We start from the raw sequence: 18,591 nt of genomic DNA on the forward strand, positions 1-18,591 counted from the left end.
GAAGGCTGTGACCCGCCAGACAGGACTTCCGGTCGGCTGCATTTTTCACAATAAAAGCCCCAGGTGAACCGCTAGATGACAGTGGCGTGTTGTGTGTAACTCACAGACTTATAAATATTATGAATTATGTTATAGATACATATAATAAATAAAGATCGACTACACAGCTCCACTTCCTCATGTTGTTCAAAAATAAAAAATATAAATAATCTATATCCGGAAGCTAACTGGATATGCATGTTAGCATCTTCCTCGCTTAAGACAAGGAAGTTTGTTATTCATTTAAAAATCCCTCCTTCCTTTATCGACATTGTAATATCTTTATGTTAACGTACGTAATGTGCTGTCTGCTGGGGTCATTAAGGGGAAAATACAGCTCCTCTACTGGTGAGGAACTATAACTGCAAGGTGAAAACAAACTTAACACAACACATCAATGTGTGTGTGCTCTGATGTTATATTTATAAATATGTTCCATCTGATAACATGGAGGAGGCCAGGTTCATGACCAATACTACAGCCATCCACCAGAGGGCGATCAAGATGTTCTGGTTTCCCTGTTGAGGAGCTGTCTGTCGGCCATCTTTATTTACACACTGGGTTTTACATTATCAACAAACAGAGGCAGGAAGATGATCCATATTTCTTGGTGACTTCAACAACTCTCCAGTTTCTGGGTCGTGGGAGGAACTCGCAGCCGCCATCTTTGTTTCCATCTTTGTCTCAAACTGACCCAACTGACTGATCTGCAAACTCCCATTTGACCTTATCCAGAGACTCCCATTGGTTTTGGACGAGTGACATCACTGTCTCACCTGAGAAAGATGTTGTAATGTACGTTCACCCGACACCGGCTCGTCTGCTGCCGTGTGAGTCACGTAAGTGTGCTGCTCTCTGTAATTTAACTAAAAGGTGTGAAACCTGAGACCACCCACGCCCTTGAGCAAACATCAGTGTCAGAGCCACGCGGCCTCCAGCCAGCGTCTGCGTGTCTCTGACGTAAACATGTGGTTGGTGTCCAGGCAGCTCGATGATGATGAGGATGTCCTCACCTGGACGAGGATGAAGAGCGGCGCTCGGCTCTGAGTCACCTCCAGTGTCACCTGGAGGTTCCTGAAGAAGCTCAGAGCTGCTGACCTCCTGCAGACCAGAACAGATGACCTCCATGATTTAAACTTCCTCTGATGTTTGAGGTAAGTTTCACTTTTCAACTGATGACATGTTGTGGAGCATCACTGGTGTTGCTATGGTTATATAATAATAATAATAATAATGTTATATAATAATGTATAATACCAGTAAAACATATTAAATACTTTTATTAGATGATAAAGAGACACAAACATTCAAGATTCACTTATTATATCTTATGGAAATATTTACATTACAAATTTTATTTTATTTTAGAATAAAATCGGGTAAGAGGAGAAGGTAAATATTATTATTTTATTATACTGTTTGTGATGCCCTGTGTGGAAATAGACGTATTCAGTACATATTGATATAATTGTATTATTATATTTGTTTATATATTTTGAGAGGTTTTGCAAGTACAACAGAGTGAGAAGAGGAGGAACATGTTGTTATTACTATTGATATTTTTATAAACTTATTGTTATTATTAGTGAATGAGTGACACGATGAGAGGATTATTATTATTATTATTATTACAATTATTCATATTATTAATATAGTGAGTGAGAGACAGGAAGGGAGGATTAGGAGGGGGAGGAAGAGGAGGAGCTGCAGATGGAGGAAGAGGAGGTGTCCTGCTCGGTGGTGTCCAGAGGAGAGGAGCGGCCGCCATGTTAACCAAGAAGCCCGGAGCCTCGGTCCTCCCGACGGGTGAGTACACACTGTAGCCGGCCGGAGGGCGCCTGAGCCCGGACACTGCGGCGGACACGCTCCGCTGATCGCGCTCGGATCATCTCCGGGTGAATGTAGCGTCAGGGACCGGGACGGAACCAGCGAGGAGCCGTGAGGGCTACCGGGGAGACAGGAAGAGAACCAGTGTGTTTCTCCTCATGAGATCCACTGTAACCTCCCCGAGGGAGGCAGGGAGGAGGTGCGGGTGAGGCAGGGAGGAGGTGCGGGGGAAGGGGGGGGGGGGGGGCACCGACAGGAAAACAGAGAAACGGTTAAAAATAAGAGCTCGAGCGGCTGCGGACGTCTGCAGGTTTATTTATAGCGGAGCAGCAGATTGAGACAGCTCAGTGTGTCCTGACACTCCACGTCTCTTCAGACACTCCACTGCTCCGAGGAACATGTCTCCTCCCTGTGTGTTGTTGTCATGTGAAGTGAGTCTGTGTGGGTCTGTGTGTGTCCTCGGGCTCCGGGTGGCTTTTGGCCTCCAGCTCCACAGACACAACTGAAGCTTCATGTTCCTCCATCTGTGAAACAACCGGACGTTTTCATCCCGATGTCACCATCATAACACGCAAGCTAATGTGCTTCTGATGCTACATGTGTTATTACACGTGTTTTTACATGTTAATACGTCATGTAGCTTAGTGTCCGTCCTATGTAACACGTGTTATTACATGTGTATACGTCATGTAGCTTAGTGTCCGTCCTGTTACACGTGTTATTACATGTTTATAAATCTTGTAGCTTAGTGTCCGTCCTATGTTACACATGTTATTACATGTTTATACGTCTAGTAGCTTATTGTCCGTCCTATGTTACACGTGTTATTACATGTTTATACATCATGTAGCTTAGTGTCCGTCCTATGTAACACGTGTTATTACATGTGTATACGTCATGTAGCTTAGTGTCCGTCCTGTTACACGTGTTATTACATGTTTATACGTCATGTAGCTTCGTGTCCGTCCTGTTACACGTGTTATTACATGTTTATACGTCATGTAGCTTAGTGTCCGTCCTATGTTACACGTGTTATTACATGTTAATACGTCATGTAGCTTAGTGTCGTCCTATGTTACACGTGTTATTACATGTTTATACGTCATGTAGCTTAGTGTCCGTCCTATGTTACACGTGTTATTACATGTTTATACATCATGTAGCTTAGTGTCCGTCCTATGTTACACGTGTTATTGTGGTGTTATTACGTCATGAGAACTCTGCTGCTAGGCAACAGCAATATGGAGGCTAATTGTTAGTAATTGTGTAATGGTGAGTTTAGGTTCCAGTTGCATTCCTCTGAGAACCAGTTTGCTGGTGTTGACATTGGTGTTGTTGTTGTTGTTGTTGTTTTAAAGTAACGAGATCAGTGGCGTCGAGGTCAAGAATCTTTGTTTGTTTTGTTGTGACACTGTGAAACAGCGTTTGTGGAGCAGTCCTGTTGTCGTCCTTATTTACAGTTGATATTAAGATTACTGTCAGTGTTAAGAAGCCACAGAGGCTAATAGATTAGCAAGCTAGCAGAGAAGAAAGATGACTACTATAGAAATATGATATGATGTTTACGCTTCTGTTATTGTTGCCATTTCAGAGAACGTTAGCACATATGGTAGAAATCGAGAATTCTGAGGTATGACATTGTGACGAATATTTTTTTTTTTTTTTTTTATTTGACAATTCTGACTTAATACTTGGTGCATCTGCTCAGGTTTAATTTCTCCATTTATGTGAAAATTCAAAAATAAGACCAATCTGTCCATCAGGGGTCACTGACTATATGACTGTGTAATTGTTTCATAACAGAAACGTTATTGGTTTAATAACCAGTTCATTAGTGGCTTGATGATCCGTGTGTGTTTCCTCCGGCCGGCTCTGTGGCACCAGCTCGAGCTCCACTCTGGTTCCATTATGTGTCCTAGTTTCAATCAATACTGTAAAACATCTAACAACCACTTTCATTATTGATGAACCTGCTGATCGTCCTCGTCCAGATTAATCAATCACTTCTTAGGGACGTTTTTCACAACAGTCCAAACTCCGCTCAGAAAATAACTGGAATATATCCAAATATTTGCAGATTAAATCTCTGTTGATTAACTATGTGACTAATTCAGCTCCAGCACATTTACATTTTCTCTCTACATTAATATCAACACCACAGATAACATCTAAGAACAAATGTTTGGATTTCTAACTACTTCCTTATTACTTTTCTTCACATTTTTCGCTAAATTCTTAAATTATCATTAGTATTAGATGTAACTGCAGCTTGGGATCCATTACGTGCCAGTGATTGATCTACGGTGGCCTTTGAGGGACAGAAATGCAGTGTCAGCAGATTGATATAAAAAAGAGGCGTTCAGTCTTTTCCCTTCCTCCTCCTCCAGGTCACTTTCTGAACGTCAGGCTGCGACGCGCTCACGTTGCTGCTCTTTCCCACTCGTCCTGTCGAGCCGCATGCCGCGGCTGCTCGCCGGCGCTCTGGCATTTCCAGCTCGGTGTCGGTTTCACATTCAGCACGGCGTTAGCGTGCATCTGTCAGGCTCGCAGCGAGGAATACTCCACATGCTCTCCGGCGTACTGTCCATCCCTGTTACGTTATCAGAGTCTCCTGTAGAGGACGGGCCCCGTGGAGCCGGTGAAGGGCCTCGGGGCCACTGGAAAACATTCAGAAGTAGAGTCGGGCGTTTCTGGCATTTTAACATTAAAGCAGTTGGTCGATAATCAAATGTTTCTTTAAGGTTGTGTCAAGTTTGTGAACTTAGTGCCTGCAGTGTGTCGCAGGAATTTGTCCTTGATGGCGCGGTGCTAGCGTGACGGTGCGTGTTCCAGGCCCTGTCGTTAGCATGTTCTTTGCCGTGTGGTCGTCTTACATCACGCTGGCCTCTGAGTCGTCCTTATTAGCAGGATTACAGCGAGGGTTCAGATTAAAGGCAGAAAGCATCAGCACGAACCATCTGCTGCTTCGAGCTGCGCGGCTGTGACACCCAGAGCCGGACGGCAGCCCCTGAGGGTCACATCACGTCCAGAGCGAGGTTAAACGTTATTTTCAATATCGATTTGTCAGCAGAGGATTTTCTCAAATTATTGATTGGCTGATGATTGATGGCGTTGGAGGCAGAAGTCACACAGTCAGGCAGAGAGGGAGGTAGAGAGAGGTAGGCAGTGTATTTGGGATTATCAGGCTATAATAAAACCTTCATCCTCCTTAGACTGAATCAACCTGTGGGACCCAAACAGACTCCCGACTCCTGAAGGGACCTGACCTGGGTCCCTCCGGTCCGAGGCTGTGTTCATGTGAACCACGATACTGGACACCATGTCAGGTTTTAAACTGCTGACGTCTCAGGCACGTTTGATTTCAGGTAGTTTCGGCTTCATTCACACCTACGATTTATTTAAAAATCATATCGCTGTTCGGCCGAGCTCAAGAGAAAACTAATCAAGCTGTAGAAGTGTGGATGAAGCCTTAGAGCTGCGATGCTCAATCAACTGCTGTTTTTTGTTATTGGTTAATTGTTTGATTCATGGGTTTGATCAGTCGTGTTTCATATCGACAAACCCAAACACAGATATGAGAAAGACTCATATCCGCTTATTTTTACTGAGTCTAATCTGGTGGTTGAACAAAACTTATGTTTTTGAAGAAACCATTAAAGAGAACGACAATTAGAACAAAAAGATGACAGGTTATGAGAGTTGATGACGACTGGAGCCCAGAACCTTTTCTGTTACAGATGTGCACATCTGTAACAGAAAAGGAACTGATGTATGTGTGGGAGGGGCGTGGGGCCTTTGTTTCCAGGCTCAGACAGTTTAATGTTGGTTTTGTGACAGTTTGTCATAATTACTTTTTGGCTTAAGTCTTATTAGAATGTTTTCTGCTATTGAGTTAAAGGGCGGTTGTTTGTTTGTCTGCTCCTCTTCGCCTCATTGTGTGTTTACAGGAAAACCTCAGGAGACGTTTCTGTCTCAGATTTCAGTCTTGAGTAAATATGTGTTAGTGTCTGATACTTACAGTTGAACAGAAAATGTTGTCTGGACATTTTGTGTAGTTAGTGTTTTAGCCTGTAGAGCAGCAAGCTGCAGGATATGATGTATAAATTCTATAAAGTCTTCATCTTCTACGTGTGTACGGCTCCTCTTCTTCATCCTGAGATGTTCTTCCAGTTTCACGTCTGTCACGTGTTAGAAACCTCATCAACACGTCCACTCGCTCGCTGGGAAGCTTCCACACATTGTCCTGCTGGTTCCTCACATGGACTCACTCTGACATGTTACACACATGTTACTATGAGGCTGCAGGAGAAGATCCAGAACATGTCCAGAGACACTGACTCAGACATTTGTTCTCACATACAGAACCTGCAGAACATGAGAGGAACATGTCAGGAACATGTTCCGACTTTTAATTTATGTCTAAAATTTCTCAAATCTTTTTTCTCTTTGTCTCTTCTCAGGCAAAGTGGGCGAGCCGGTCTACTCTCCTGGTCACAGCGGCTCTCAGACAACGTCGCCCGCCGCCCTGCCGCCGCTTCGTAACAACAACCACCTTCCCCTGACGGTACACACAGCTGCAGTGATCGTGTTAGCATGCTGTTAGCATGTGGAGCAGTCAGCTGTAGCCACACGGCTAATAATAGCCCTCTGCTCTGGAACGCTTTAAACAGCTGATTGGTTTATAGGCTGGTGTGAAGGGGACATACACACACACACACACACACACACACACACACACTAACACACTGGACTAATGTTATAAAGGGACTCACACAGCATTTATCAATGATATCATTACTATTAGAATTAGAAAGGAGTAGCATTAGCATTTTACAGCAGAGGCATAATATTAGTTCACATACATACAGTGTTAATGTATATGTGTGTTCGTGTAGATGTGTGTGTGTGTGTTGTCAGGTATGGGTGGAGTCAACAGAACCAAACACTTTGTTCTCATATGTCACTGTAACTACAACACACTGACACACACATGCACACACACACACACACACACACACTCACACACACACACATGCATGTTTGTGTTTTTGTTGCTCTTCCATATTGCTGTAGTTCCTTATTACAGGCAATTTACTCAGTAAAATAATCAGCTGTTTACAACACCATAATAATGTGTAATAGTGTGTGTGTGTGTGTGTGTGTGTGTGTGTGTGTGTGTGTGTGTGTGTGTGTGTGTGTGTGTGTGTGTGTGTGTGTGTGTGTGTGTGTGTGTGTGTGTGTGTGTGTGTGTGTGTGTGTGTGAAAACTGAACTGAAACCAAATGCACCACTGTTATCTGAAAGGACCCAGGTGTGCTGGTCACCAGAGCAACAAGGAATGACTCACTGAGCGAGAGACACAAAGGGAGAGAGACGGAGAGATGGAGAGGCGGAGGGAGAGAGAGAGGGAGGTGGAAAGAGAGAGAGAGAGCGAGAGAGAGAGAGAGGGAGGGATAGTGGACCATTTATGAGAACTAGATTATCAAACTAATCGAGTCAATTCAAAGTAACATGTGACACGTGTGTGGTTGTTGAGAACAGAGACAGTTTCTCAAAGTTTCCTATGTTGTGTTCAAGAAAATACCAACATGCGAGTTTTGACAATATTTTAAGATGAGCTATACAATTTACTGAACCTGATGCTGCTGCAGCAACGTTGACAGAAAGTCTGAAGGAAGATCAGAGAACTTTCAGTTTGAGACCAGATGTAATGAAATCAGAAGTTGCCGCTCTACCTTTCAGGCTGATCTGATGTTTCTCCCTGTCTCCCCTCAGGGAGGCTCTAAAGCCACCATGTCGGACGCTGTGCAGCTATCGTCACAGTCGCAGGTCCACATCACTCAGCTGTACGAGGACAACAAGCGTCCGGTCCTCACCTCCCAGCCCAACGGCCTGGCTCCACTCAGCTCCACCCGGCCGGGCCTGCCGCTGCCTGACCGGCAGACGTCGTCCTCAGACCCCAGCCACCACTGCCGCCAGGGCAGTGCCACCTCCAACAAGTCGACAGACAGCAAGCCAAAGCCCCACCCCCTGTCCCCGGAGCAGGCCATGAAGCAGTTCATGTCTAAAATGTCCTCGTTCGAACACCACGAGGTCTTCAGCTTCCCTGAGGGTGAGCATCCTTCCTAACATGCTTATCATGGTTGGTTAATGCTGACAACAGCAAACCTATAACAGCGGAAATATAATTTATTCAATATTCATTGAATTGATATCTGATTAAGAGACTAATTCAGGACTTTTGTTTTTTGGAGCTATCATCACTAAAACATTATTATATGTTATACTCTCTTTCTCTCCAGTGTATTTTGTTGGTCCGAATGCTAAGAAGAGGTCAGGGGTCATGGGCGGAGCCAACAACAGCGGCTTCGACGATGATCAGGGATCCTACATCCACATCCCACATGACCACATCACCTACCGCTACGAAGTTCTAAAGGTCATCGGCAAGGGCAGCTTTGGACAGGTAGGATTTCTGCTCATACTATTACAACTACTGTCTAAAGCTAGTGATAAGACGTCTGCTGAAGGGATGTGTCAGCTATTTGTTGAAGAGCGTCGTGTTTCTGCTCCCCCTGAAGGTGGTGAAGGCGTTCGACCACAAGTCGCAGACCCACGTGGCTCTGAAGATGGTCCGCAACGAGAAGCGCTTCCACCGGCAGGCGGCCGAGGAGATCCGCATCCTGGAGCACCTGAGGAAGCAGGACAAGGACTCGAGCATGAACGTCATCCACATGCTGGAAAACTTCACCTTCCGAAACCACATTTGCATGACCTTCGAGCTGCTCAGCATGAACCTCTACGAGCTCATCAAGAAGAACAAGTTCCAGGGCTTCAGCCTCCCGCTGGTCAGGAAGTTCGCCCACTCCATCCTGCAGTGTCTGGACTCACTGCACAAGAACCGCATCATCCACTGCGACCTCAAACCTGAGAACATTCTACTCAAGCAACAGGGACGCAGCGGCATCAAGGTGAGAAGCAAAACACTTGTGTTTGCTGGGTTGGCTATTGAAGGCATGATATTTAATCAATAAAACATGATCTCTTTCTATCTCTGTATCTCTAGGTCATCGATTTTGGTTCAAGCTGTTATGAACATCAGAGAGTTTACACCTACATCCAGTCCAGGTTTTACCGAGCTCCAGAGGTCATTCTAGGTAAGAAGAGAGAAAACCAAATATGGAAATTATTAATCGGCAGATATAATTAAAGCTTGATGCCCTCTCCTTCAGGCTCGAGGTATGGGATGCCTATCGACATGTGGTCCCTGGGCTGCATTCTGGCTGAGCTGCTGACCGGGTACCCGTTGTTACCGGGTGAGGATGAAGCCGACCAGCTTGCCTGCATCATCGAGCTCCTGGGTATGCCCAGCCAGAAGCTCCTTGACGCCTCCAAACGAGCCAAGAACTTTGTCTCGTCCAAAGGGTACCCGCGGTACTGCACCGTCACCACGCTGCCCGATGGATCCACTGTGCTGAACGGGGGACGGTCACGGCGGGGGAAGGTACGCAGCCCGCCGGGCAGCAAAGACTGGAGCGTGGCGCTGAAAGGCTGCGACGACCCGCTGTTCCTGGACTTCCTCAAACAGTGTCTGGAGTGGGACCCGGCGCTCAGGATGACGCCCAGCCATGCTCTGCGCCACCCCTGGCTGAGGAGGCGACTTCCCAAGCCACCAGCAGGAACCACCACCACAGGGGAGAAGACCTCATCATCTAAACGGGCCACCGCGACCTCTGACAGCGCCCTCACCTCCATCTCCAAGCTCGCCACCACCTCCTCAACCACCACGTCCTCCTCCTCCAAAACCAGGACTAACTTGGCAGCAATCACCGATGCCAATGGAAACATTCAGCCTAGGACGGTCCTGCCCAAACTGGTCAGCTGAGAGTGAACGCACCCCACTCGCTGTGGCGGAAAGTCAGAGCTGTGCTCCCCGAGCAGCCGTGAGCAACCAGCTGGACCTGAATGAAACTGGTTTGTCCAGTTTTAAGAGCATTTGTTTTTTTCAAACTGGTTTTCACAGCGTTGTTGGGGTGCGTTCAGGACAATGCAGCCGTGGAGGCTTTGCACTGGGTTGTTAAAATGTGCAGGATGGCTTTGCTGGGACGTAAACTAAGCTGAAGGAAACTTGATCGATGAACTGGGGCGCATTGTCAGTCTTGACAATTTGTTGTTTTACGTTGTGAGCAGCAAGAAGTGTTTGAAATGATCGTGAGGCTGCTACGACAATCAAGACACACCACATCGCTCTGTAGCTGCGAACACACAAACACACACAGACAAACATGGTGCTGACGGGGGGGAACAAGGCTTTTTTGTTTTTAGTACATATTCTATTTAGCTCAGTTTACCGGATTACCGGTACCGGATTAGACACCAAAAACAACTGCTATTGATTTTAGTCTTACACGGTTATATCTGTTAGACAATAACAGCCTCATAGAAAACATCTATGTAGTTAACTGACAAAATAATGCAGATATTTCCATATAACACTAAAGCGACGGCAGTGATTAGCTGGCTAGTCTATGTTTCATATCTCAAGAAATAATGTTGCATTTCAGTTTGGGGAACACGAGTAAAAACAAATATATCAAGGCAAAAAAATATTCTAACGAACCCGACGGAACCATGATCTACCTGTTAGCTGGCTAACTTTCCTAGCTAGCTGTTTTACAGTGTTGCTAGCTTCGTGCCTCTCAGCTGGCTAACTGCTAACTGGCCCTGGTCAGTTGGTAGACAGCTACTTGTTTGTGTTTATCTGTTACATTGCCACCTAGATACACCTAACTGGCTAGCAGTCAGCCTAGCTTTAGCTGGCTCACTACTAGCCTTTTTTGGCAGACAGGTGGCTAGCCTTAGCCTCCTTTAGCCATAGCCTGTTAGCGCTCCACTGCCCAGCCTTACGAAGCACAGATCGAATGACTTTACATTTTTAACGCCTCAGATTTATATGATTTTTAAGTGTTTTTAAGTTTTGTGAGGGTTAGCAGAGAGAGAGGAGGTGAAGAGCGAGAAAAAGAGAAGAAGAAGGTGTGATTATTAATGACACAAAATGGCTGCTGGAGGAGGAAAAAGAAGAAAGTGGACTGAAGGTGTTTTTTATGGACAAGTTTTAACAAAGGGCTCTAGTACGTGTTAGAAACCAAAGTCTTGTTTATCATCATGAAGCGTTTATTCAATATCGTTTATATTTCGTCAGCCACCATTGAAAGACCAGATAAAAAAGCTGGAAAAAAAAATTCCAGCTCATGAAATTGAACAGTAATTGAAGGACTCCACAGTCTGTTAGTTACAGAATCCTGAATTATTCCAGATATGAGGGCAATGCTGCTCAAAGGAAAAGAGACCTTCAGCCACACGGGAATCACATGAGACCAAATTCTCTCCCTTAATGTCCCAGCACAGAGTGGGATGTGTTCCCACCACGGTCACGTCTTGAGGGTCGAGAGAGCAGAGAGGATTGAATGTTTCTTCCTTCTGGCTGATTGGAAAACAGAGCAGCTCTAAGGATTTCACAGCTCCGTTAAAACGAGACCCTGCATGATCGGAGAGGCCGTTTGTCTGAAATCATAAAGACCCTCACTTCGGCCCTGTGCAGAGAAACGTGAGTCAGATTTTAGGACTAAAGACTGTGACCGTTATTCTGAAGCTGTCCGCGGTGTATATAGAGATTCATCTGGTTCAGCATGGACGTGTGAACAATGCAACAGGGAACCAAGACTTGTATTTCTACACTGATCAAGTGCTTCAATAAGAGTGAAGACGAAAACATTTAAACCAAGGAATTCTTAGAAGTAGAATTCAGTTTTTCGATTTAATAACATATGATTGTGCTGGATTATGTAAAGCTCCAGTTTTAATTCAGGGTTTTAATTCAGAGTAATACACCAAAATGTCTGAGAGTATTAATGACTTTCAACAGTATTTAGTAAAAATAACAATATAAAAGGGTCCAGTCACACCAGCAAAGTTTCTCTGAGGTGCTCAGAAGCAGATAGTCCTGTTTTCTACGTCCACACTACGAGGTTCTAGTTTTTAAACTCACTGTTCCTATGCTTACACCTACCGTCCGCAGTACCTTGGAATTTTCCAGCTTCTAAATCCAAGACTTTTATAAACACTGCTGGTCTTGTTTTATTTTGAAAACTCCAGTGAAATGTTTAAAAACATACGTTCTCTTCCTGATTGGTGCTTATCAGTCACATGACTCGACCACCAGCGGTGAATACAAAGCGTTGCTGACACTTCCTGTCAGTAACAGTTCCACCTTGTCATCCCTACCAACCGCAGAGAAGAAAATCTACTTCCTGTTTACACCACGTGACCAGTGTACGTGTATGGTCATGTGACGTGTCTTTTCTTGTGTGTTAGTGTAGAGTATTTTCCGAGAGTAAGTTGATCTAAAAGCTTGTGTGGATGGAGGGCATTTTTTTCTCTTAGACGTATTAGTATGGATGTAGACTACGCAGTCACAATACTTGATTCCAGAGTGAATATTCGTAATAACCGTGATTATAAGACTGAAATCTCCCAAAAGTTCCACTGAACACAAACTGGATGATTCTCCATAAACTCTCAACTTCAGCAACATTCACTGCTACAAACAACCAATCACGTGACTGGACCCAGATTCTTGATTACAGCACAAGATAATAACAGAATCTGAAATCATGACCTACATGATCCAAAACATAAAAATGACCAGTTCCCATAATGTGTAGACACTGATCAAACTGGTCATTTATTGATCAGTATTAGTTAAGAGATCAATCAGTGAGATCAGGGCGGAGAGGGGAGGGGGGATGTTGAACGATGCTTCTTATTTATTTACTCCACTTTAATTGATATTTATTACTCTAATCTACATATTTACTATGTTGTGCAGTTCATACCGTATACTTGAATGTGTGTGTGTGCGTCAGATGTATGTAGCAGTGTGTGTGTGTGATTGATGTCGATGTTAGGACAGGTTTTCTAAAAAGCTTGTTCCCTCACACAAACACACATTTATCGATATAAAAACACAAATGTATCTTAACGCACTCTGAGAAGTGGATCACGCAAGGACGAGGATGATGAAGAGGAGGAGGAGGAGGAAGAGGAGGGCTGTACATGTGACGACGTCAGCCTGACAAATGTGTTGTAATGTAGCACACAAGAAGAGGACGAGGACAATGATGTGACGCACACAAGGAAGTTCTGACGTAAAAACACAGACTACCTGCTCCGCCCACCTCAGGGGAAACTCTGCCCCCAGTGGACGGAGGAGGAGGACGCGTGGGCCGGTCCTCTTCGATGTTTGTTTTCTAAAGATTTGATTGATTGGTTTGTTGAGTATGTTTTTTTAAGTTTTTTATGTTTTTTAGTGAGAAGGAGCGCTGAGAGTCGTAACTTTGTGCCTTCAGTATCTCATCGCCATGCTGCGCCCGCCTGGCACACACACACACACACACACACACACACACACACACACACTTGAGGTGGCGATGTCATTGCAACAATCACTAGTTCTGGTGCAACGTATGATCTTATCCTTATGGCTCAGGTTACCACAGACATTTACACCAAGATAAATAACAGTGATTTCATATCAGGAGTGAGGAGGATCGTTCATTTCATGGACTGAAGGTTGATTCAAACACTGATGAAGAATCCTCGTTAACATCTATGAATAATTACTCCTGCATCTCTTAACTTTATTATTTGATTCGATGTTTTGCAGTGCCCATTAGAATTTCTCACAAAACAACATGCTTTGTTTAACTGTCAGTTTTCGTTTTTTTTATTATTTATAATCTTGAATTTGCTAATTTCATAATTCCTGAATTTTATAATCTCAGAATAGTACGAGTCACAATTTTGACCTAACATTTTTTGAGAATGAATTCCATCAAATCATTTGACACAGTCACAATGTAGATTTTATGAAGTGATACATTTTTATGTGTATTTTTCCCAAGTAGAAATCCACCTTTCAGCAGAAATGGGCTGAAGTTTTTGTGGGCGGAGCCAGTTCACAGGCTAACGCACTGACCACAAACTGTAGCTTTAAACTGCACTGACATCTACGTGTGTGTGTGTGTTTGTTTGTGTGGGGGTGAGTTGTGTAACATGGCTGCACAATGTACAGACACATATCAGCCATCTGTCGCCTCGGTAAAGACGGGCGACGCCTGCTGACGACAGGGCTAAGCTAACACTAGCCGATCGACTGCTAGCGTCCAGCCGCTAGCTGCTGCACTGACGTTTATTTTCTCTACAGTGAAGCTAACACTAGCCTACAGCTAACTGGCTGCTAGTAGCACGTTTTCACTGCTAGCTACAGTCACGTTGAGCTCCTCACAGTTGTGCTCATGCAAACTGTTAGCGTTAGCATTAATGTGGTTTTAAAGGGTTCTTTTTTCATGTTGGTACCTCAGATTACTCAGTTATCATTATTAATATGATCATTATTAGTGTTGTCATTGTTGTGACTAACACCCAGGGCATTTGGTTGAATCTACCAAAGTGCATTCCTTTACAAAGCTAGCTAAAGCTAGCTGCAGACAGACAGACAAACAAGTAGATAGAAAGTCCAACAGAAACTAAGTGAACACGGAGGCCATCAGAGGAGGAGGAGCTCCCGCCTCTCTGAGGGAGGAGCCTGGACGTTACGTTTTGTTTTTTACAAAAAAGAAGATGAACTGACTGCGGTCGTCTGGTTGAACTGATGACCTCTTGGTAGCATGTGTGAAACTCGTTAGCCATTTAGCTTCTATTGGGAGATCTCTACAGCCAGAGGTTAGCCACTGTTAGCGTGAAGCTACACTAAATTTCTGTGATGTTTGACAGCTGCGTTTTATTGTGGATTTTATCTGTAAATAATGTTGAAAAATGTTTGAATAATACATTTTGGGGTTGAATGCGCTGCTGTGCCACCGCGGCCAGTTTTACAATGTACTGTATCTACTGTACAGAACACAGACGTCGACACTTTTCTAGTGAGCCTTTGTTAAATTTTATTGTGGTGAAAAAATATTATTATTATTAATAAAACAGTTTTATTGTTCATTTTAATGTGTTGTTCTTTCATTGAGTCACAAAGTAAGTTGGTCAACAATTAAATTAACATGTTCAGATTTTAGCGTTATATCTTTATATATGTTTTTTTCTCTGAATGTTATTTGTGGTTAAAAACAATGTGTTAAAATATCATTCTTAGAGGGTTACTAATTATAGAAGCTAGCATGATGCTAACAGATCACAGCAGCTCTGCAGGATGCTCACCTGTGCTGCGACCTAATGACCCTGATGAAATCATTTTCAAACAAAAGCTTTTCCTGATTGGTTCTTATCAGTCACATGACAACACTTCCTGTCAGTAACAGTTCCGCCTCTTTTTTTCACCTTTTTATAATGTTTACTGAAACTAAGCAACCAAATGCAGGTGGATCTACTTCCTGTTTACACCCTGGTTACCTTTTAAAATCCCTTTTTTAAGACTAAATCATATTAGCGTGGATTTAGTGAAAGTGTGACTAGTCTCAGTTTTCTAAAAAAGTAAGATGTAAACGAAGCAACAGTGTGGGAGGAGCCTGAGATGATAGAAAAGTGCTGAAGTGAGTTTGTTTAATAATCATCGTCCACACGTCAATCAAAACCTGAAACCTCCCTCACTTTCTGCTGAGTCACTGCTGAGTCAGTGGACGTCTCTGCACCCTGAACAGTGACGTGTGACGGAGGTTCATCCGTGTGTGTGTGTGTATGTGTGTGTGGGGGGGGGGGGGGGTCATGAACTCCTGCTGAGCTCGGACTTACATTCTGTTTTAAATAGACACACACACACAAGCACACGCACACTGGTAACCTGATAGTGCGAATTGCTGCAAGGGATTATGGGTCCAAATTAATATCCACTTACTGTACAACTTCACTCACAACACAGGCTCGACACTCATCCAGTAACCTGACGTTTATTGATTCTCTAAATTATTCTCATTCCCACACAACTGTTTATTAAGTGTTTACTGATGTGGTCGTTAGCAGCTGAGCTCTGGAGAGGACGCTGTGCTCCAACCTGACACTTCAACATCCGACCAATTAACTAGAGATTAATTAGAAAATAAACTTTTGTTAGATTCTGTTCTTTTAGTTGAAGAAAGCAGGAAAACTACGTTTACTTTTCCTCTAGTTTTATTTTGTAAAGCACTTACTTGCCTATACGTCCCAGCATGCAGTGCACTAGTTTAAAACATGTTCCTACGTGAAGAAGGCTGCATGGCGTCATCAGTTCTAAACCCATTCTAGAAGGTTCTAATCTGTTCTAATCCATTCAAACACTCATTGAAATCTGTAACCACACTAATCTATTTTAATCTCATCAATAATCAACCAATAACCCAATTGGTTCTAAACCGACAGTAACTGAGACGTTCTGACCCTGAACCCTAACCCTGGTCTGAAGGGATTTGATCACATTCTGACTCAATGTGAATATTCAGCAGCTTTAAAGTGAAGAAGTGAAGGAAAGTTCAAATATTAATAATCTGCATCATTTAAAATCTGGTTCAAGTGATTTAAACTCACTCTGACCGAGAGTTTCTACTGAGTGTCTTTCAGTCCGATCGTTTCACCTTCTGTTAGAAAACCTAAATATAAAACCAGTCATGGAAACTGTCTCTCTACCTCTCTCTCTCTCTCTCTCTCTCTCTCTCTCTCTCTCTCTCTCTCTCTCTCTCTCTCTGTATAATTGAATATAGACTCGACCAGCAGCTGATCTGCACCGAGGGTCTCTGAGTTCAGGACACATACAAAACTCTGTGTGTGTGTGTGTGTGTCTGTGTGTGTCTGTGTGTGTCTGTGTGTGTCTGTGTGTGTCTGTGTGTGCGTGTGTGGGTGTGGGTGTGTATTCAGATGGTGTCAGATTTGTCAGGCCAGAGGTCAGTTTATTTCCAGCGTCTCTCTTCATCATACAGTCGTCTGTCACTCTCACACACGCACACACACACACACACACACACACACACACACACACACACACACACACACAGAAACTCCGACTTCAGGATTAACTTTTAGATGCAGGATCTTTTTCTCTGCATGTCGATATAAACTTTCTCCTGCACGATGACATGTTGAATTCCACATTTATGAATCTGAGTTTTGCTTCAGGGCACGAGCGGAGCCGGGGATCAAACCATCAACCCTTCATGTTTCTCTCGTGTAGTTGTTTTACTTCTGAATCTTCTTGTCACTGCACTGAAGTCAGAACAGAGTGGTGTGCTCTGCAGCCTCCTAGGCCACACTGCATCTCTACACTCTCTTTAACACCTGGTGAATTGTATTAAACATTTCTATTATAAAGACAAATGTCATAATCAAACTCTGCTCTACAACAGTGTGGAAGTCATGAGGACAACATGTGAAGATTAAATAACAAATAATGGATTCAGTTGCAAAGTTTGGCCACTAGATGTGAGCAGAGACGTTCACACACACACACACACACACACACACACGCACACACACACGCAAACACACGCACACACACAGAGTTAAATTCACTGTTTTTCTTTTTGACCCCATGGCCTTTACGCTAGCACCACCCTCAGGACAAAACTTAAAATTACGTTTTATCTTGAATGGGACTTTATTTTTGAACTAAAGAAAAACACATTTTATTAAAAAAAACAAAAACATTATTATAAACAAGTTTTGGTTCTAATAGTATATCATATAAATAATGAGCATGAGCAGCTGAACTGTTTCCATGATGACTTTGAGTCCAAGTATGTGAAAGGTTGTAATATATTGAAACACAACTGTGTGTGTGTGTGTGTGTGCGTGTGTGTATGTGTGTGTGCGTGTGTGCATGTGTGTGTGCGTCTGGTGTGTTAACCCACTCACAGCTTCCTTTGCAACAGGAAACAACATGTCGCTTCATAGAAATGCCACAGTGAGTTTCTGTATGATATGTTAATGAGCTGTGTGTGTGTGTGTGTGTGTGTGTTATGCACACTCATTACTCACTGAAACTGATGAACACTCATAAAACACACATTCTTTTTTTTCTTTCAGCTGTTTCGAACCACAACACTTCATCTCTGAGTCGTTTCTGAAGTTTCAGTTTGACAGTTTGTTCGGCGCCAACTTGGTTATTTCAAACCAGAAGTGACCATATTTGGAGGAGAAGGGGGGGTGGAGCCTGAGAGTTCAAGGACACTGCACGCCCACCTTCCCCTGTTACTACCCCCCCCCCCCCCCCCCCCCCCCCCATTTGACTCTAATTGATTTCAATAGGCTAGTTTTCTCCAAAATCTGATATCATGCTCTCACAGGAAATGACAATCATAACTCGTGACCCAGACTGAAATATTCACAGATATTATGTAAATAATGTGTGAAAATCCAGTTTCTGTTTCCCCATTTATCTGGTTTCAGTGGTGAGATAACGATCGGAGTCGTTTCCTTATCGACACATGAAACAAACTCTCGCTGCAGCGAAGCCGTTTAAATTTATTCTCATTTCTTTGTTGTGGTTCTCTGAACCATTTTAATAAAAACCTAATTCTGAAAAAAATCTCAGTCGGGCAAACATCACGTCCACAGACTGAGAATAAAAAGATGGACGACGTGACGGCTCCCGAAGTTAAGACAAAGCGTCTTGACTACCCCCTGGTGGCTGGCTGTAGTAAAGGTCATGACCCTGCCTCCTCCATGTTAGCAGCTGGACCAAACAAACAAA

General features: G+C 43.7%; 1 protein-coding gene across 1 annotated transcript; it reads left to right on the plus strand.

Annotated features, from left to right (window-relative positions):
• Positions 1-220: 220 nt before the first annotated feature.
• Positions 221-14,924, plus strand: dyrk2 (dual-specificity tyrosine-(Y)-phosphorylation regulated kinase 2). Its single transcript, XM_053415330.1, has 8 exons — positions 221-878; positions 1,023-1,845; positions 6,327-6,430; positions 7,641-7,977; positions 8,168-8,331; positions 8,447-8,836; positions 8,932-9,022; positions 9,098-14,924. The coding sequence occupies exons 2-8, from the start codon at positions 1,806-1,808 to the stop codon at positions 9,748-9,750; spliced, it is 1,779 nt and encodes a 592-aa protein (XP_053271305.1). The 5' UTR covers positions 221-878; positions 1,023-1,805; the 3' UTR covers positions 9,751-14,924.
• Positions 14,925-18,591: the final 3,667 nt, after the last annotated feature.

This window comes from Pleuronectes platessa, chromosome 22, assembly GCF_947347685.1.
Source record: "Pleuronectes platessa chromosome 22, fPlePla1.1, whole genome shotgun sequence".
Lineage (NCBI taxonomy): Eukaryota > Metazoa > Chordata > Actinopteri > Pleuronectiformes > Pleuronectidae > Pleuronectes > Pleuronectes platessa.